At 45.1% G+C, this 21,831-nt stretch overlaps 1 protein-coding gene across 1 annotated transcript in view; it reads right to left on the reverse strand.

Moving 5' to 3' along the window:
• Nucleotides 1-21,831, reverse strand: part of TMC3 (transmembrane channel like 3) — a 53,938-nt gene that overhangs the window by 8,487 nt on the left and 23,620 nt on the right. Inside the window, exons 8-20 of the mRNA XM_068991452.1 lie at nt 21,007-21,154; nt 20,271-20,314; nt 18,708-18,855; nt 16,656-16,765; nt 14,961-15,039; nt 12,614-12,859; nt 10,821-10,949; nt 10,493-10,560; nt 7,465-7,593; nt 5,844-5,954; nt 4,415-4,540; nt 3,696-3,774; nt 1,889-1,931 (exon numbers count right to left, since the gene is read on the reverse strand). Coding sequence (XP_068847553.1) covers nt 1,889-1,931; nt 3,696-3,774; nt 4,415-4,540; nt 5,844-5,954; nt 7,465-7,593; nt 10,493-10,560; nt 10,821-10,949; nt 12,614-12,859; nt 14,961-15,039; nt 16,656-16,765; nt 18,708-18,855; nt 20,271-20,314; nt 21,007-21,154 — 1,460 coding nt within the window. The remainder of the gene's footprint in view (nt 1-1,888; nt 1,932-3,695; nt 3,775-4,414; nt 4,541-5,843; nt 5,955-7,464; nt 7,594-10,492; nt 10,561-10,820; nt 10,950-12,613; nt 12,860-14,960; nt 15,040-16,655; nt 16,766-18,707; nt 18,856-20,270; nt 20,315-21,006; nt 21,155-21,831) is intronic.

Genomic DNA, 21,831 nt, shown 5'->3' on the forward strand with positions numbered 1-21,831 from the left:
TCACGCCTCGAAGATGGATTTTCGTGCTATCTTCTAAATAAAATAGAGCTGTAACACTGAGCTGTAACACTGATTTGTCTAAGAGCTATGGCATGGTCCATTCGAGACCTGAGAGCTATAACACGGTCTATCCAAGACCTGAGAGCTGTGACACGCCGAGGGGGCTTTCATGTCCGTCACTCCAAATCTTTGTTGTGACGAGACAAAGAACCGAGGAACATACAGTCGCGTGACAGAACTAAGCTGAATTATGCTCCATTGGCAAGTAATGCTTGACAACGACGGTGGAATTTGGCCACTTGATGCGAAGAGCCGACTCGTTAGAAAAGACCCCAATGTTGGGAAAGATTGAGGGCAACAGGAGAAGGAGGTGGCAGAGGATTAGATGGTTACATAGCATCACCAACTCAATGGATATGAATCTAAGCAAGCTCCAGACAACAGTCAAGGACAGGGGAGCCTAGTGGGCTGCAGTCCAGGGGGTTGCAGAGGGGGACACAACTTAGTGACTGAACAACAATGAAAGAGTGGAATTTTGTAACATAAGCTACAGCCTCTTCCCACGGCAGTTTTTATGTGTAGGTGTGCTCTCTGAGAAAGTGGTTGGAGTGAACACAACCCTGAGGCCTCAAGACTCTTACTCAGGCATTTTCCTGGAAGGAAACACATCCTTCCCAATTAGTTCTGGATTAAAGCAGACGAAACAGGACTTCCCTGGTGGTCCAGTGGTTAAGACTCTGAGTTCTCAGTGCAGGGGGCCCAGGTTCCATCCCTGGTCAGGGAACTAAGAGCTTGCATGCCACAACTAAAAATCTCATGTGCCGAAACTAAGACCTGGGGCAGCCAAATAAAGAAACAAATAACTATCAAAGAACCGTAGAGTTAAAAAAAAAAAGGAAAAGCAGACAAAAGAACCAGCAAACAGAGCCTTTTGGGTCATTTTCTCATTCATTTTCTGCAGGAGAACATGAGCCACGCAATTTTGCCATTGTCTGGTAATCCTTCTGGCTCATACCATGACTTGTCAGTGGCTCCAAGTGGCAGATGTGTTTCCTTTGAGCTATACCTATCCACTTTCCCCTCCCTTCAGCCCACAATCCTCCTTATATTTTCATTCTTTCTACAGGGATGTTCTTTCCTTCTCCCTGGATAAGCCTAGATGGGAACAAGTGTGTCCAGGAACCACTGGGCAAGACAGAAAGAGGTGAGCCCACTGGGCTTGGATTCCTTACTGGGAAATCTGTTTTCATGGGTGGACCTGCCCACCTGACATTGTTCTGAGGTGGGGGACACAGAGGCGCCCACAGGGTCATAGGGGAAATGACCCAAGGGGCAGAGGCAGGGGAGGAGACCATCTTGCAAGGAAGAAATGAGCCACTGAGAGGAAGTACACAAATGTGAACAAGGCCAAGACATTCTTATGGGCTTCCTCCAGAATTTTGTACTGCTTTTTTCTTGCCTATTTCAATATTTCCTTCTGATTTCAGACATGTTTAGGGATTATTCACAGGCTTAGGTCTGTGATGTAAAAATTATAGATACAGACCAACATTTATATCCTAAGATTATTTTTTAAAGAAGGCTTTAGGTTATAGTTTTTGTTTCATTTTTATTTTATTTAGTTTTGACCACACCTTGAGGTATGTGGGATTAGTTCCGCAACCAGGGATCGAACCTACACCGCCTGCATTGGGGGCACAGAATCTTAACCACCGGACCCCCGGGTATTTGCCTATCCCTAGATTTTTATTGGGTCTAATTAATTGTGAAAACTGAACTAGAGTAGGAAGTTTTGTTGTTGTTGTTTTTGTTAGTGTTGAACCTTAAACTGCTGTTTTTTAAAAAATGCCCACCAACTGAGACATCAGGAACTCTTGTTTGTACTTACCTTCTACCATTTGGGCAACCTTTCTCCTATCTTCAGATCTTGCCTAAAATATAAATGATAATCATACATTTGTTCTGGAGTTAGCAAGAAGGAGTGACAAATACTATTCTTATGGGGACTGGGGAAGGTGCTCATAGCTGGGTCATCATTGCTCGTAGCTGGGCCATGGCCAAGCTGCTACCATCACCTGAGGACAGCATCTGCTGACCCTAAGCCTGTGACTTGAATGAATACATGCTAACACCCGAAAGCTGAACTTTAATCCCTGGCAAGTGTCACTTTTAGGGGCAGCTCTTTGATAGATTTTGTTGAGATTCTGCTAAGAATGTTTTGCCTGAGACACAAAAGAGACATATGATCCACCACATGGGAGATGTGTTTTCATAAAAATGCACTTTGCAACTCTGGCTGCATCTCTCTCTCTCTCTCTTTCCTTTCTTTCTCTCTCTCTCTCTTTTTTTTTTTAGTGGCCAAGCCATGCCTCCTGTAGGGTCTTAGTTCCTGCATCAGGGATTGAACCCGTGCCCCCTGCAGTGGAAACCCAGTCTTAACCAAGTGACTGCCAGGGAAGTCCCCAGACACATTTTTTTATTTGACTTGTTATGAAATAAGTTAGTGTTTCTTCACATTAATTGATATTTATGAGAGTTTTTTAAAAAGAAAGGTGGGGGTTTTTCACATGGGGTTCTGGGGCTGGGGTGAAGCAAGTGAGATCTCCAGGGGCCAAATTTAAGGAGGAGCTCACTCTTGGGGCTGTGAGAGCACAGGGTCGATGTGACTTTCAGAGTCCGTGCCTCTAAATTGGGCACCCTGGTGCCTTGCTTGCCTCCTCCTAGTCCCAGGCCTAGGGGAACACCTGGGATGCGTGCAGAGGAGGAGAAATTGTGGAAAGATTGGTGAGTATTGGTCATTCTCTGACTGTTCTGAGATCTGTGGTTTGAGCCCCAGACAGGAGAGAAGGTACCGTAAGTCCCCTACATACAAAACTTCAAGTTACATACTTTCAAAGATGTGAACACGCATCCCATCAACGTCCGGCCTGAGTAACACCTCAGCCTACCCTCCGCCTCCTATTGTTCACGACCCTTCAGTCCACCATCTCCCACCTCCTCTCCCTCCTCCAGTCAATAACTCTTCTTGCCTGTTCACTGATGAGAGCCCCTGTGAGCCAGCTACTGTACTGTGCTACTGTACTTTTCAGGGTACTGTAGGATTAAAAATGTTTTATTTTGTATGTCTGTTTGTTATGTACTTTTTATGAGGAAAGCATGATAAACCTATGACAGAACAGTGATATATAGCCAATTATGCTAGCTGGGTACCTATGCTAACTTTTTTGGACTTACAAACAAATTGGACTTACAAATATACTCTGAACAGAACTTGTTCGTTATGTAGGGGACTTACTGCAATGACCACCAGAAATTAAAAGATAGGGAAAAGGTAGGTCTTTGAGTCTAAACAGTGTCTTTGGACTCAGATTCCAACTTGACATGGGACTGGGGAGGAATCCTTTCTCGCCTCCCAGTCAGCAGAGCCAGGAGTAGAGCCTAGTCCATTGTAAGCCCCGTGTGGCCACAGGAGAGGATGCTGAAGTGCTGAGGGCATCAGCAAAGCCTCTGGGATAGGAGGCTCATTCTGACAACAGAGGGCCTGGGTATTCTTGTAACGATATAGCCCTGGGAGGTCCTGACTAGGGGAGGGAGGGCCAAGAGTCCAAGCATGACCTCACTTGTATTTCCTGGCCAGGGACATCAGTCAGGTGGCTGACACACATTCACAACGGCAAAGGTTACACAATACTTGCATTTTGGATCTGCATTCTGAGCTGGTGGTTGCTGAGTTTTAAGGATCTTGCAATGCTCTGCAGGTAATAGATGAGCATGCTAGGGTGGAAGAGCACAGGGTGGTGAGTGTCCTTCATCTCCTTTCTCAGCTTTTCTGGCCATGTTCCCCACCAGATGTGGGCGACCAGCCAACCCTCACTCCCACCCCAGCCCGCCCTCTGAGAACAAAAGGTATCAGCGAGTTCTCAGGCTGGTGAGCACCAGGAAGGGGCGGCATTCTTTTTCTCTCTCCTGATTTTCAAACCCACCTCCGTGGACCTGAAATTCTTCACAGGTGACAACAGTAAGGAAGGAGTGAAGATGGGTGAGGAATTTACAGTGCAGCATGCCAGGAATCTTGGATCACTATTTGATGTTCTTTTCCCTTTAAGTCAAAACAGACACTACTGAGCTGCACTATAAAATTCCATGTTGAGATTAAACCTCTGGAAAGTAACATAAGGATAATGACACTAAACCCCATGATAATAGCCACAGCGATGGCCCAAATCCTGGTGATGAATCCATCATGCTCTGCCTCCCTGGTCCCCATGGGATTCAGTGTTCCTGCTCAGATCATCATGCTCCATAAGTGACTTTTGAATGAACTCACTGAATTTGTACTCTTACTAGGAAGCAGTGATTTTCTTGTTGGCCAAACACATAGCAGTCCCCCCACAACTGGCAGGTAAGTACTCACAAAAGTAGCAGTACGGCTGGCAGGATGACCACAGGGCTACTGATGTACCCAATCACAGAGCCAAACCACGTGGGAAAGTCCTTCTCAATGGTTTCTGACACGATGTCATAAATTTTCTCTTGTCCACTGTGAGAAACAAAACCATAATTCCAGATTATATTGCTTTTGGCAGAAGGATCATGTGAGCCATTAAAAAAAAAAAAAAGGAGAGGGGAGCTATTTGGCTAGAGTCCAATCCTCAAGTCAGTTTCAAAGCTTAAGTAAGTATCTGATGAATGTGGATGATATGTAAGTTTCCTAAGATGATGCCATCTGAAGTATTCATTTGATTAACATGTAGGCTTGAAGATGAGGTCAATAATTACATGGGGGTATGTGTGTGTGTGTATAACCTATACAAAGACAGACTCTAAATGTTTCATAAATGTATCAAAACTGACTTAAATGGGATTTCCCCAGTGGTCCAGTGGTTGACTCCATGCTTCCAATGCAAGGGGGGTGAGTTCGATCTCTGGTGGGGGAACTAAGATCCCATATGCTGCACAGCCAAAAAATAAAATTAAAAAAAAAAACCCTAATTGAAAGCAAATCCTAGGTGGAGATAACTCTAGGGACTTCTGTCTTGATGCAGCTAGGTAAGTGTAGAACCAAAAGTGACACTGGAGACTTCCCTGGCTGCCCAGTGGTTAAGACTCCATGCTTCTAGTGCAGAGAGTGTGGATTCAATCCCTGGTCAGGGAGTTAGGATCCCACATGCCTCATGGCCAAAAAACCAAAGCATAAAAAACAGAAGCAATGTTGTAACAAATTCAATAAAGACTTTAAAAATGGTCCACATCAAAAATGTCTTTTTTTTAAAAAGTGACATGGACAATCTTTTAGTAAAAGTTTTCTGAGTTCTAGAAGAGTAAGACTGACCAGGTAGAATTTCTTTCCAGCACTGGAGCAATGCCTTTCCCCGTTTTTATTTAAGTGGGCTGTATCTTTTAAAGATGAGCACAAAGATGATCATATTTGAGGGCAGCTGGCTTAGCAAGTGAAGAACACTGGTCACGGATTCAAAAGACATGAATTTGCAGTTTCTCTCTGCTGTTGACCTGCTTTGTGAGCCAGGAGAATTCAGTTCAATACAGGAGTCCTTTCCCTTCTGCTGTCAGTAGCTCCAGGCAGAGCCGAATAAACTAAAATAACTTGCCCGTGCATGCGTGCTCAGTCATGTCCAACTCTTCTGAGACCCCAGGGACTCTAGCCCTCCAGGCTTCTCTGTCCATGGGATGTTCCTCTATTAATGGCAAGTATACACTAGTAGGGTTCCATTTCCTATGCCAGAGAATCTTCCCTACCCAGGGATCTAACCCGAGTCTCTTACTATCCTGCATTGGCAGGCAGGTTCTTTACCACTAGCGCCATCTGGGAAGTCCTGACTTACCTGAATGGTCCACAATTTAAAGATGGTTTGTACCGAACTATAGCAAAAATGGTTGGCAGCATGCATAGGAAGAGCATAAACAGGAGCATTGCCAAGTAGAAATTGTTGGATCTGCAAGGAAAACAAGTGCCAGGTGTTGAGTTCATTCCCTGGCCAGCTGCCACTGATGCAAAGTATCACCCCACCTCTCCTGCCCCCCAAAACAACAACACAGAAACTGTAGCCCTAACTCTCTGCAAACAGAAAAATATCCTCCTCCCATTACTGCTAAGGAAAGGGTCTGTCACAGGGTCACAGGCAACTTAGCAAACTAGAAATGGATACTCCAAGGAAATTAGTGATCACCCAGCCCAACCTGCTCATCTACTAATCACTTGCTGAGTACCTGTCCACCTCAAAACAAGAGAGGGGTGACCCCATGGCCATCACACAGTAAACCTAATTCATGGAAAAAATCTTAGAAGTTTTGTCCCACCCACCTAAGTTCTTAAGTAGTAATTTCCTCTCCAGTCCCCAGCCTTGAGCTTGTCCCCTGTGTCTAAGGATGGAGTGACTCCTTCACTGTGGTTCTTAACTCTCTCACTTGGATGTGTCTCTCAGCCTTTCATCTGTTCTGCTCCTAGCTGCTCAGGGTGAAAAATAGCTCCTGCCTGATTAAGCCCTGGGCCCTGGGTCCTGAGTTAGTATCTGAAAGCTCAGCCACTCAGGCTTCCACTGAGGACAGTGCAGGTCTGTTTGGTGTTTTCAGGACTGTTTACAGAGAATGAATGATCTGTCCACCTACAGATTCTCAGACAGCACGCTCTCTCTAATGAAATAGACTGATTAGAAGAGGAAAGAAAATATCAGGCCACTTAGAATGTAGTAAGTAGGTGAGTGTTAATCTGTGAAGCCTTTCTCTATTTATGTATACACATTATTTATGCATGCATACTAAGTCGCTTCAATTGTGTCAGACTCTATGAAACCCAATGGACCATAGCCCACCAGGCTCCTCTGTCTATGGGATTTCCCACGCAAGAATACTGGAGTGGGTTACGGTGCTCTGCTCCAGGGGATCTTCCCAACCCAGGGACCGAACCTGTGTCTCTTATGTCTTCTGCATTGGCTGGCAGGTTCTTTACCACTAGCGCCATGCAGGAAGCCCACACGTTTTATATAAAATGTATATACACATATAAATATGTATATGCATATATAGGAGCTGAGAAAGTTCAGACGGTAAAGAATCTGTCTTCGGTGCAGAAGACCTGGGTTCAATCTGAGTTGGGAAGATGCCCTGGAGAAGGGAATGGCAACCCACTCCAGTATTCTTGCCTGGAGAACTCCATGGACAGAGGAGCCTCGCAGGCTACAGTCCATGGGGAGTCCGCCATGACTGAGTGACTGACACTAGATGATGGTTAAACTTCAGGAAAAAGTTATAAAGGAAGTGTCATGAGCTTAAAGAAGAGTCGTGATTCCTTCCAAGGTGGGGGTGGAGGGGAGCAGTGGGCACCAGCAATGGCTTCAGGGAGGAAATGAAAATGGAGGGTGAACAAGTTTTTGACAGGCAGGGAGCTGGGGAGATCCCCCTGGATAAGTCAAGTGTGGTTGATGTGAGTTCTCTCCACTCACTGACCTGGAGGCCCGGAAGACTTGCTGGTGTGGTGCATTGCAGGTCAGCACGGCCCAGCTGCGCAGGTACATGAGCCCAATGAGTTTGAGGACGTTGAAGGCAGGCAGACATGGGGAGAAGAAGGCTCCCATCCTGAAACCACAAGGGGAGGCCAGTGAGCTTCTGTTCTCCTCGGGTCTGCCGTGGCTCTGAGAATTCGAGATGTGTACTCTGTGCTTAAATAACTGAGGAAGCCCCTGGAGATCTGAGATCCAAAACCGCCACCTTCTGGAAGTAAGACTGGTCACTTCTGTGGATGAGCTGAGAGCCTATTTTAAAATAGCCTCTTAAGAAAAAACCAGAAAGGACTTTGCTGGTGGTCCAGTGGTTAAGACTGCAAGCTCCCAATGTAGAGGGCACAGGTTCCATCCCTGGTTGGGGAACTAAGATCCCACATGCTGCACAGCATGGCCTAAAATAAATTCTCTTGACACAGGAATGCTAAGTGGCTTTTCACAGTTAACAAAGGAAAGACCCTCTTCTGGTCAAGATACAAACAGTGGATAACTATGATTCTGAGTAGGCTCTAGATTTTGCCTATCTATGGTGAGGGCTTGGGCTTCCCTGGTGTCTCCTGCCTGCAATGCAGGAGATGCAGGATATGTGGGTTCAATCCCTGGGTCAGGAAGATCCCTTGGAGGAGGGCATGGCAACCCACTCCAGTATTCTTGCCTGGAGAATCCCATGGACAGAGGATCCTGGTTGGGCTACATGGAGTCTCAAAGAGTTGGACACAACTGAAGCGACTAAGCATCTAAGCATGCATGGGGAGGGCTACGTTAATCAGTTATTGACTTTCAGTTTCCATCAACATATGTGCAGCACAGCTACTTTTGTTGCACCTTGGGCTGAGCATCCTCACACATTTTGGCCCATTTAACCTTCTGCAATCATAGAGGAGGAGTAGGGACCTCTCTGGTGGTCCAGTGGTTAAGAATCTGCCTTCCACTCTAGAAGACATGAGTTCAGTCCCTGGTTGGGAAACTAAGATCCCACATGCTAAGTGACAACTAAGCCCTCAGGCTGTAATTAGAGAGAAGACCACACATAGCAATGAAGACTCAACACAGTCAAAAAATAAAAATTAATAAACATATTAATATAAAAATAAAATAAAAGGAGGGGTTAGTATCCAAAGTTGGGGCTGGGAAAATTAGGTACTTTTTTCAAAGACTAATAATAAAAGGGTGACCTATATCAACCAAATTGAGTGCTTTTGGGAATGACAGGCCTAGGATAAAATACCAGGGAAACAGAGATAAAATTACCCTGCAAATAAGGGCCAAATAGGGAATGAAACCCAGATCTTCTGACTTAAGGGTAATCTGCTTGTACTAGATGCTCATTCAATACAATACTTGTCAAATTTGGATTTAGCAGCAAAAAGATAAATATAGATGCAAGGATAGGTTAGATAAGTAAAACTCTAGGAAAAAACTTTTGGTTTCTCACATCAGGCAAAAAGATCACTGTCTATGTGATGTGAGGCAAGACACTTAGCTTCTCTTTTCTTTAGTTTCTTCGTATTAAAATGGAGAAGAAAATACTAATTACCTCGTAGGGTCTCTATAAGGATTTAACCAATTATTATAGGTTAAAAAAAAAAGCACCTGATATCTAGCAAATGTTAAATAAATGTGATGTATTATTTTAATACTATATTTATGAAAATATTTTTCAAAATAAGTGGACTATAAGAACACAGAATTAATTTTTTTTCTTGCAATGATATCTTTTTTTAAAAAATATTTATTTGGCTGCACCGGATCTTAGTTGTGACACTCAGGATCTAGTTCTCTGACCAGAGATTGAGTCCGGGCACCCTGCATTGGGAGCTTGGAGTCATAGCCGCCAGACAATCAGGGAAGTCCCAAGAACACAGAATTTGAATAAAGGAGTATTACTTGATTCTCCTTTTCCCCTGCATTTTACTGAATGATGATGAAGAGATTGTGTCTTGTGAATGTATGGAACATTCAGGCACTTATTCCTTTTCTTTGTTTGCTTGTATTTTAACAGAGAGCACTTTAGGGGGTCCAGGAGGGAAAGCCAGAGGTGGAGGAATGATTAGGGAGCTCTCCACCATGCCCCCAGGGACACACTCGTCCATGCGGACCAGATGGTCCCTTCCAGCCTTTAGCATCTTTATGAACATGATTGCCATGGCTGGGAGTTGCCCTGGGTGAGCAGCCTTCACCTAGGATGGGTCTGTCTATCCGGCGGATGGATGGTCGTGCACCTGGGCTTAGTGAAAAGATGAAACAAGAGGATTTCCCTGGTGGCACAGTGGGTAAAAATCCACCTGTCAATGCAAGGGACACAGGTTCAGTCCGGGAAGGTCCTGTGTCCCTGTTCGGTCCAGGAGGATCCCACATGCTTTGGAGCAACTAAGCCCATGCAGTGCAGCTACTGGATCTGTGCTCTGCTCCACAGCAAGAGAAGCCACCACAACGAAAAGCCCAGGTGCCTCAATAAAGGGTAGGCCCACTTGCTGCAACTAGAGAAAGGCTGCACAAAGCAACCAAGACCCAGTAGAGCCAATAAATAAATAAATATTCTCAAAAAAAAATATGAAAGGAGAGTGGGGAGCTGAGGGCAGTCTCCCCACTGTGACACAGCTACTGAAGGAAGTCCTCCTAAGGGGTCAGCAGCCACTCCTCCTAGCCTCCCCCCGCCACCAGCCCCGCCTTCCCCAACAGTTTATTCTACTGGGTCTTGGTTCTTGTGCAGTTTTGTTTGCTTATTTGTTTTGCAGGGACTGATAGCGGTCTAAAAATGGACTATTTCTTTCTTCATTCCTTTCCACAAAATGCTTCAAAAACCATGACTGAAACGACTATTCATATGAAATCCTTCAGTCATAAACTGTTTATGTCCTTTCCTAATTCTTATGACTGTGTTTACTATGGTCACGCCCCATTCAGTCGAAGTAAATTAAAATCTCAGCCCAGATTAGATGTGAGTACAGGCAGGAAGAAGCTTTGGTACATACCAAATCATTCCTTGGTTGTAGACTAAATGTAACACGTTCTCTGCGATTTTGAATTCCCCGTATTCAGGCTACAAGGGAAAATGAACTTCTGCATTAAAAAACATTCCAAAGTTCTTTGCGTAAACCAGTTCATTATAATGACACGCACAGAATTCTTTGCTCCCATCGTCTGTGTGGCCATCCCAGAAAATAGTGAATGGGGAAAAAAAAGAAATGGAAACTTAGTTTTGTACATCCTTTTTCTCGTCCCTCACGTGTTTTCTCTCAGCCATGTCAGTTTCCCAGCCTGGCCATCAGGAAAGGGTGGATCCAGCAGCATCTTACTTACAAACTTGCTCTCCAGGTCCCAGCACCAGTAGTCACTTAAGTACCGAACGAAAAGTCCTCGGAAGAAGTCTATGAGCAGAATGCTGGCCACGGTGAAGAGCATGTCAATGATGGACAGCTTCAGCATCTCCTGAGACACAAGGCATCCTTGCTTGCCACCATGCCCAGCCCTCCCCATAGCCACTTTCTCATCAGGATCCTCCCACCTCTGTTCATTTCCGTGACTTGAGCTACTGGGTCCCCTCCAATGGTGACTTCATTTTTGGCACACAATGGGCACTCAATAAATATTTGTTCATCTGGGGACTTCCCTGGTGGTCCAGTGGTATAGACTTCACCTTCCAATGCAAGGAGGCCAGGTTTGATCCTTGGTTGGGGAGCTAAGGTCCCACATGCCTCAGGGCCAGAAAACAAAAACATAGATCAGAGCCAATATTGTAAAACATAAAACAAATTCAATAAAGACTAAAAAATTGTGCATGTACGTGTTCAGTCATGTCTGACTCTTTACAACCCCATGAACTGTAACCTGCCAGGTTCCTCTGTCCATGGAATTTTCCAGGCAGGAATACTGGAGTGGGTTGCCATCTCCTCCAGGAGATTTTCTCAACCCAGGGATGGAACCTGTGTTTCCCACCTTGACAAGCTGATTCTTTACCACTGGGCCACCTGGGGAACCCAAAAGTGGGAAGACTAAAAAATGGTCCACATCAAAAAAATCTTTTAAAAAAATTTGTTCATTTGAATTTTTATATTTGAGGCCAGCATTACACCAAACCAGGAAAAAAAAAATCTCTGATTCGGAGCCATTTAGTAGGAGACCACTTGAGACATGATTATGGAATAGTATCTAGGGAGTGAGATTCTCTGTATAAGACAATAGAGCAAATATGAAAGGCAGATGGGTTCAGAGCACAGAGTTTGGAGCAGATGCCTGCATTTGGGGCATCACTCTGCTTTTATGTGCTTGCATTCTCAGTCATGTTCGACTCTTTGTGACCCCATGGACTGTAGCCCACCAGGTTCCTCTGTCCATGGGATTTTCCAGGCAAGAATACTGGAGTAAATAGCCATTTCCTCCTACAGGGGAGCTTCCTGATCCAGGGATCAAACCCACATCTCCTGTGTCTCCTGCATTGCAGGAAGATTCTTTACCGCTAACCAGTCCATTCTGAAGGAGATCAACCCTGGGATTTCTTTGGAAGGAATGATGCTAAAGCTGAAACTCCTGTACTTTGGCCACCTGATGAGAAGAGTTGACTCATTGGAAAAGACTCTGATGCTGGGAGGGATTGGGGGCAGGAGGAGAAAGGGACCAAGGAGGATGAGATAGCTGGATGGCATCACGGACTCGATGGACGTGAGTCTGAGTGAACTCCGGGAGATGGTGATGAACAGGGAGGCCTGGCATGCTGCAATTCATGGGGTCACAGAGAGTCGGACATGACTGAGCGACTGAACTGAACTGAACTGAAGCCATCAAGGAAGCCCCTTAACTATCTGTCATGTGAATAAGTTACTTAACCTTTTGTGCTTCAGTTTCCTCATCTCTGGTTCTAAGGCTGATAACAATAAAATTCTAGACTAAGCACTTACAGCAGGGCCAAGCACATGGTTAATACTGCAGGAGTCTTTACACTGATTATTATTATTTGTTTCGAGACCCGGGCAATCTTAAACCTCCAATAAACTTATTTTCCTTTTCTATAAAAGAGGCATAATGGCAGTCAGAGGGTTGCTAGAGTCAACTGATGAAATCAGCTCAGAAGGGTTTTATAAAGGACAGCAACCGACCTGTCCAACGTAGGTCTCCCAGCATTGGTCTTGTGGACTCCGGGTGGAGACCATGGTCTTGTTGGCTCCTGAGAGAGGTGAGATGTAAGTTGGAATGTTGGCCTCTTCCGAGGCCCACGTGCTGTTTCTCCTGAGCCCTATTCCAGGCCCAAGTGTGGACCATCTGTCTTCTCCGGGGGCTGCCCTGGTGGCAAAGAGGGTGGTAGAATCTATCCAGTGACTTGTGCTATTTTGGGGAGTGGCTTCCTGCAGACAGAGGGAAGGAAGAAAAGAGGTTGCTCAGTTACAGTTAGTTCCCAACATGTGAACGAGTTCAGTTCTGAGATTGTGTTCATAAGTCCAACAAAGTCAGCCTAGGTACCCAACAAACACAATCTGCTCTATAGTACTGTACAGTCATAGGTTTATAATACTTTTCACACAAATAATACATAAAAAGCAGACCCCCCCAAAATAAAGAAAACATTTTTATTCTTACAGTACAGGACCTTGAAAAGTACAGTGGTACAGTTACAATTTAGCTAGCACACAGTAGTAGCACGTTCACATCTTTGAAAGTATGCAACTTGAAGGTTCATATGTAGGAGATTTACTGTATTTGTAAGTAACAATCTATCATGAACACCAAGGGTATCATTGCAATGCTTGGGAATAATCTCTTTCTGTATCTCTGTTTCTGTCTCCATCTCGCTGTCTCTCTCACTCTCCCACTCTCTCTAGCTTGGTTGATAACCACTTGACTAGAAAGGGTCCAGGAATGAACACTGTAATGAATAGTGTTTATTGGTCACTAGTAAGTGTCAGAAGTGGAGAAGGAAATGGCAACCCACTCCAGTACTCTTGCCTAGAAAATTCCGTGGATGGAGGAGCCTGGTGGCCTACAGTCCATGGGGTCACAAAGAGTCGGACATGACTGAAGGACTTCACGAGTGTCAGAGGCTGTCCTAGGTTATAGCCTGTTCTGTTTCTCATTTTCACAAGAGTGTCAGGTAAGAATGATTATTCCATGTGATAGATAAGATAGATGTGATAGATGAGGTGAGTGCTCCTTACGACGACTGGACGTGATAGATGAGAGGCAGCTCAGCCGGATGAAGTAAGATGCTAGTAGGTGGCAAGTGGGGACCCAGTCTTTGCAAGCCCTGATGCAGAACCATTACTCCCCATGGCCTCTGCTGTCTTACAAGCCACAGGATTTTATGTTAGTCAGGTATGGCTTATATAAACAACCCCGAGAAACCTCCTCTTCCCTGCCTCGCTTCCCCCTGCCCTTTGGGATATTCTCACAGGTGGATCAGGTTTAACATGAACTCCAAACCTACCCTAGGCTAAGAGTGTATCCCCTGGTGGGTATTGGGAGGGGGGCTGCTCTGAACTGTTCTCCATAAGATGTTTATATTCTCCTGATTTTCTGAGTGGGTCACATGGCCTGCAGTTCTCCCGGGATCATTTACCAGAGCTGTTGATGGCCTTCCCTAGTGGAATTTCAGGAAAGAGAATCAGGAAACCCAGATTCTCATTCTAGCACTTATCAGTGCTAGCCATCAATTCTGGCCTCAGTTTCTCTATCTTGGAAGTGGGACTACTTTTCCCATCCTTATGTTGAGAAGACCACAACTGAATTGAATTTCCAACACGAAGAATGGAGTGCAAGTACAAGCAGTAATGCTGACAATACTGATGATGGCCCTGTACGTGCGTGTATGTGTGTATATGTGTGATTGTGTGCATGTGTGTATATATATATGTATGTTTATGTGTATATGTGTGCCTGTGTATATGTATGTCTCTCTGTGTACTTGTGTATATATGTGTACATGTGTTTGTGTGTATGTATGCATATGTATGTATATTTGTATACATGCTGCATGCTAAGTCACTTCAGTAATGTACAACTTTTTGCAACCCTATGGACTGTAGCCCACCAGGATCCTCTGTCCATGGAATTCTCCAGGCAAGAATACTGGAGTGGGTTGCCATTTCCTCCTCCAGGGTATCTTCACAACCCAGGGATTCACTCACACCTCTTCCGTCTCTTGCATTGGCAGGCAGGTTCTTTACCACTAGCACCACCTAGGAAGCCCAATGTGTGTGTGTGTATGTGTATATATGTATGTGTAAGCGTGCGTGCATATGTGTGCACACACATGTATGTGCTATATATGTATGCATGTGTGTATGTGTGCACACACATGTGTGTATGAGTAAGTGTACACATGTGTGTGTCCATGTGCATATATGTGTGTAAATGTTTGTGTGTGTGTATGTGTATATGTGAGCATGTGCCTGTGTGTGGTATGGGGGAGGCAGTGGGCAGCTGGGCAAGTTCCCAGGGCATAGCACTCACCTCAGTGCTCATGCTGTTAACTTTGTCCAGGAGGGCGATGATCAGACTGTAGAGGTTTCCCAGATAGAGTACAAGGACCCTGAAAGCCACAAACCCACCTTGAATGAGCAGACCACCACACAAAATCCATGCTTCTGTCTGATCCATGCTTCTGCCATGATTCTGGAGTGACTACCATGCTTAGGCTAAGACAGTGGTTGGTTTGCACCCTTGGTTTCCTTCAGAATCAGATTGTGTAAAAAAAAAAAAAATAGCCTGAACTCATGAAGGGCAAGTCTATTGATGCCTCTGTTTCTCTAGTTTTGAACAAGAACGAGGCCAATCTTCGTACTAGGAATGCAGTCATAGTATTGCTTCTCCCTGGTGTGTACCTGTGAGGGAGCTGCTGCAGAATGCTCTCCTCTCTCTCGGGTTCACAGAGGAGGTGCTGAGCACAGCACAGAGGCAAAGGCTCGAGCCTGGGGGCTGGGACCACCCTTCCCCACAGAGCCACCCTGGATGAGGGGTTTCCACATGCCATCCCCTGATCTTTCAAGTGTTGTTTTTCTATCTTTGAAATGACAATTGGACTTCCGTTGGACTTCAAGGCTGGCAAACCACAGCCTTTTAGCCAAATCCTACCCCCTTCTATTTCTAGAAATAAAGGTGCAAGAAACACGGCCACACCCCACAGATGCTGTATGGTCCATGGTCACTTCCCTACTATGACCTCAGAATGGAGCCTTCGTAGCCCTTGTAGTCTCTCTTCAGAGACTTCGTAGACCAGCACGATCAAAAAGAGGGACTTGGTCCTTTACAGAAAATATTTGCCGACTCCTGAAACAGAGTCATTCTTCCCAAAGTGATCTGGGGGAAATTCGTTCTGTAGAACGTGATCCAGTGTTACGAGAGGAAACACAATCAAAGCACCGGAGGGCCCAGAGGGATGGGGGACAAGTAAGCCAGGTTCTAACATCCCTGCCCTCTGCGACCATCACCCTCACAGAACCTCCCCTCAAGCCGCACGCCTACTGACAAAGAGGCTGCTCCAGGGATAAGATGGACATTTTTCAGTAAGACAGTGATGAAGCCAGTGCTAGCAATGAAATATGGTTTCATGAGGCTGTGCCCTCTGATCTCCCCTGTCCCCAGTCTGCCGTGGCTCACATCTGCATCTACCACCTGCTGAACACCCACTGACCATCCTGACACAGTCTCTATGGGTCTGTGCTTTGGGGAATTACGAGTAAAGCATCATGTTCTTCTCACATCTGGAAAGACAGCAAGAGTCTCTCACCTCTTGTGGTCAATCCACCAAGGGACACAAAACGTGGGCAAAACAGGGCAGCCTTTCCTTCATCTTCTGGTCCTCTTTCTCTCGCATCTGCTTTTTCTGCCTGTTTTCCCCTCTTCTCATCCTCTCCACCCCTCCCTCCCTCCTCCTCTTTTCATCTTGTTCTCATCACCACCCTTTCATCCATCTCTTCTTCCAGTTCTCCTGGTCCTTCCTCTCCAGCCCCCTCCTCTCTCCCTACCTCCTCTTCCCCCTCCTTCCCATCATTCAACCCCTGTGCCTAAGATGCTCCATAGGGCTAGTCTTGTGCTAAGGTTGGTGGGGTGGGGCAAAGGAAGCCCTGGCTCCTGAGAGACTGAGTTCCCACGGTGGGTGGCCAGACAGTGGACCCATAAGGAAATCTCCCAGCACGGTGGCCGTACCTTGCCAGCTGGAAGCGCAGTGTGGTTCGTGGGTGGTACATCTCCAAGGCGGCAATAAGGTCGAAGGCCGATGGTGCCAGCATGGTGACGAGGGAGACCACCACGCTCACCTACCAAGAGAAAGCATGCCCCACCGAGCTCCTCCGAGGGCCCCCACCCCCGAATCTCAGCCTTCATCACCTGACAGTTAATCTCATAGCCTAATGTTTGGTAGGGGAGAGGGGTATTCAGAGGATCGTGCAGTTCTTACATGGAAAACCTCCCCCAAATCTTTTTTGACAAGGCCACTTTGCCATGGGTTTATTCTTTCCAGTGGTGGCGGTGGTAGTTTAGTCGCTAACTCCTGTTCAACTCTTTGCAACCCCAGGGACTCTAGCCCACCAGGCTCCTCTGTCCATGGGATTCTTCAGGCAAGAATACTGGAGTGGGTTGTCATTTCCTTCTCCAGGGGATCTTCCCAAGCCAGGGATCCAATCCACGTCTCCTGCATTGCAGGCAGATTCTTTACCAACTGAGCCTCCAGGGAAGCCCTATTCTTTCTAGGAACTTTTCTTAAACTGAAGACACTCACACATGACGTTTGGGATTCACTGGTGTTTTGGTCACCTTCTTCAATTACCATCTTATTCTATTTATACTTTCCTTACCTTGGATGGAAGAACAAAATAAGTGTAGCTGTTAAGAACAGACAAGGAAAGTCTGAGAGATAATAAATATTCTTTCTGCACAGGCAAGATTTAGAGCGTTACTTTTGAATGACTCTTGTTTCTCTGTATTTATGGCAAGTGAAAGCAGAGGCTTAGCTGGTACATGAGGCTTAGCAAGTGAAAGCAGAGGCTTAGCTGATGTGAGCTAAAGAAGAAATAATTTCTGAATTTATCTTTCAATAATTTATCTACCTATCCACACACAAGCACATATTTTATAACCCACTTAATTGACATAAAATACAGAGGTATGAGAACAGACTCTGTAATGCAGTCTCAGATTCTGAAAAACTATTGTACATTGAGGATGAATGTATTGCCTGCACACTTGGTTTTTAATCATTTTCATAGAAGTGGTCTGAGAAGTGGCATTTCTGCTACTTCTGCAATTCAAATATTTACAGGCAAATCAAACTTTCAGGACCAGAGTCTTACAATAATTAGTAAGAATTATAAAACTGTTTATAACCTTCCTCTTGGTAATCTTCTATTTGTGGGAATAGTCACATAGATGGAGGGGAAAGGACTTTTACAAAAATGAGCCATTGGTGTGAGGCTATTTTGGGAAGCATTACTGTGACTTAGAAATACAGAGGGACTTCCCTGGTGGTCCAATAGTTAAGAATATACCTTCCAATGGAGGGGATGCAGGTTCGATCCCTGGTCGGGGAACTAAGATCCCACATGCCTCAGGGCAATTAAACCCCCATGCTGCAACAAGAGAAGCCTGCACACTGCCGTGAAGACCCAGCACAGGCAAAATATAGAAATATGGAAACCACCTAAATGTTCAACAATCCCCGCGTGGTCAACTTCGACACATGCAATGGAAGACAATGCAATTGCTAATGCAAATCCTGGTGAAGTCAGTTTCTGGAAGCATGCATATAAAGAAACACAAAGCCAAGAAAGCAAAGCACAGTCAGCAGTGCAACTCCAAGGGAAAGAATGTACAGGTCTTGAGAGTGGTTTTGAATCAAAACCTTCCTCATTAAGACCAGGGATATCATTCAGCCAAGCCTGAGTGTTGTCACTCTGGTTCCCAGCCCTTGTGATCCATGCTCTAGAATACGAGGACTACAGTTTTTCCATGGAGATACTTCCAGTGAATCCCCTTAAGAAAGACCACAGAGGGGACTTCCTGGTAGTCCAGTGGCTAAGACTCTGCACTCCCAGTACAGAGGGCATGGGCTTCATCCCTGGTTGGGGAACTAGATCCCACATGCTGCAACTAAATATCCTGCATACTGCAACTAAGACCTGGTGCAAATTAATTAATTCATTAAAAATAAAAAATAAGAAACACCCAGGGAACAGGGGAGGGTCTGCCACTGTGTGTGGGTACCTCGTTCTTCTCCCAGAGTGTCAGCTCCTTCTTGGACTGCGCCAGCTTCTGGGACCGGTCCACCACAAAGTAGATGAGATAGATGCTCCCAGCAAGTGAGACAAGCACCAGGATGTTGGCAACGACCCGCAGACAGATGGTCACTGCCCTGCAGGGAGAGGCAGGTATGGGGACAGTACGCTGGGCTCTGCACAGTGCGCCCAAATGCATGTCTTCCTCACATTTTGACAGAATCAGGAGGATTCAGGATTTGTGTGTGGGAGAGAAATGAGAACTGGGCTTTCTGCTGATTTGTTTGCTTGTAATAATGAATCACCGAATGAGACATTTTTGAATGAGAATGTGTTCAGGATGGCTGCAGCTTTCACATTTGAGGGAACATCAAAATCACCTGTGAGGTTTGCTCTGTGAGACATGCTAAGAATGTGGAGTCTTGGGTCTCACTCTCAAAGATGGTTAATTCTGTCAATCAAGGTGGGCATTGGAGGGATCTGCATTTGCAACACCTTGCAAGTAATCCTCATGTGGATGGTGCTGTCTGCCCCCTGAGAACAGAGATGGAGTCCCATCCTTTCATTTCATAGCTGAAGAAGCAGTGGCCCCAAAGAGTCAAGGGCATTTTGGGGTCATAAAAATTAATGACAAAGAGAGGGCCATTTTCTGACATCCTATGGAGAGTCCATCTCCCCATAACAACTGCTTCCTCTCAGGGGCTGGTGTTTCCTCAACTCCCCAGGTCTCCAGCATCCCCTGGACAGGCTTTCTGCATTGCAGGAACTAACCATGAGCGTAAACCACCAGTGAGGATGGACCTAGAGATTGCCATTCAAAGTGAGGTAAGTCAGACAGAGAAAAACAAACACAGCACAATTATCACTCATATGTGGAATTTAGAAAAATGGTAGAGATGACTTATCTGAAAAGCAGAAAGAGAGACTGATGTAGAGAACAAATGCATAGACCCCAAGGGGGTGGGATGAATTGGGAGGTTGGGATCAACATATAAACACTGCTCTGTATACCAGTCAATCCTAATGGAAATCAACCCTGAATATTCATTGTAAGGACTGATGCTGAAGCTAAAGCTCCAATACTTTCAACACCTGATTCAAAGAGCCAAATCATTGCAGAGACCCTGATGCTGGGAAAGATCAAGGGCAGAAGGAGAAGGGGACGACAGAGGATAAGATGGTTAGATAAGATCACCAACTCAATGGACATGAATCTGAGCCAACTCCAGATGATAGTAAAGGACCGGGGAGCCTGGCGTGCTACAGACCATTGGGTCACAAAGAGTCAGACATGACTGAGCAACTAAACACTCAACAGGGAACTACATCCCGCATGCTGCGACTAAGACCTGTCCCAGCCAAATAAATAAATAGTAAATATTCTTAGAGAGAAAAATTATAGAGTTCCCACATACCACACTACGAGATGGATAGATTTTAAGAAAAAAGAACTGCCTGACGTTGTATGAAAATGAGATAGACTCTGGTGATTTTGGCACCAAATTAAAACAGCTTATCAATGACTCTAGTATGGGGAGTTTATCATACATACAGGTTTTTGCTTTTCTTCTTTTCCTGTTCTTCCAGTATAGCCTCCTTTAAAGAAAGACACACACAGTATTGAAAGCTTAGTATTATCATTAATCATAAATTTTTACAAGTAGTTTATGAGAGAAATGACTTATCCAGTATTTTGAATCATAAATTCAATGCCTAGACTTCATTCTATAATACTCTGTTGATATCAGCACTTTGTATAATAATAGATTTAAATAGGCAACTGGAGAGTGGAAAAAAGAAATGGAGAAGTAAATTATTGAGATCTTCAAAATGATCTAAATCATTTTTTCTCAGAAGCAGGCACCATTTAGCTGTAATGTTGTTGTTCAGGAGCTCTGTCTCTGAATGCTTTTTACTGTGTTATCTTCTAAGTCAACACTAAGAGCTTGTATCTCCCACATAGATGTATTTATTCATTTACAAGTTATATGCATGAAACATGATAGTAATCCATTATGCAAATTAACACAGATACACACATGGGAATTTTAGAAGGATGAAATTTTTTAAAAAGTTCCAGTGTTTTCCTCCTGTACACCATCGGATTGTTTGGGGCATGTGGGGGACACATCATTTCTCATGATGTTGGAAACTGTGGCTGCCTTGGTCTGAGCACCATGGGAACGGGACCATGCTGACCCTCAGCAGACGGCCAGCGGCTCTTGCTGTAAAGGCTGTGGTCTGCAGAGCCCTGACTCCTGGCAGCCTGGACAGGCTCCCTAACTCACCCTGATGCTGTTCACGATGGCTGCAGTTTTGCTCTCGGCCGCCTCTGGGTTTCCAATGAGGTAATCCCAAGCACAGAACACCCGCCAGCAGAATGTGTAGTTTTCATTGGAAGCACTGGCGAGGCTCGTGCGAGAGTTCTTAGCCATCCTGCACAAGAGGACCAGAGAAAACCATAATTCATAAAAGACACATGCACCCAAATGTTCATTGCAGCACCATTCACAATAGCCAGCACCTGGAAGCAACCTAAACATCCACCAACAGAGGAATAGATGAATATGTGGTGTGTATTAACAATGGAGTACTACTCAGCCATAGAAAGAATAATAATGCCATCTGCAGTAACATGGATGCAACTGGAGATCCTCATCCTAAGTGAAGGAGGTCAGATAGAGACAAACATCATATGATATCACTTATAATTCTCCAAGCCAGGCTTCAGCAATACGTGAACCGTGAAATTCCAGATGTTCAAGCTGGTTTTAGAAAAGGCAGAGGAACCAGAGATCAAATTGCCAGCATCCGCTGGATCATTGAAAAAGCAAGAGAGTTCCAAAAAAACATCTATTTCTGCTTTATTGACTATGCCAAAGCCTTTGACTGTGTGGATCACAATAAACTGTGGAAAATTCTGAAAGAGATGGGAATACCAGACCACCTGACCTGCCTCTTGAGAAACCTGTATGCAGGTCAGAAAGCAATAGTTAGAAATGGACATGGAACAACAGACTGGTTCCAAATAGGAAAAGGAGTACATCAAGGCTGTATATCGTCACCCTGCTTATTTAACTTATATGCAGAGTACATCATGAGAAACGCTGGAC

The sequence above is a fragment of the Capricornis sumatraensis genome, chromosome 19 (assembly GCF_032405125.1).
Source record: "Capricornis sumatraensis isolate serow.1 chromosome 19, serow.2, whole genome shotgun sequence".
NCBI classification, from domain to species: Eukaryota; Metazoa; Chordata; class Mammalia; order Artiodactyla; family Bovidae; genus Capricornis; species Capricornis sumatraensis.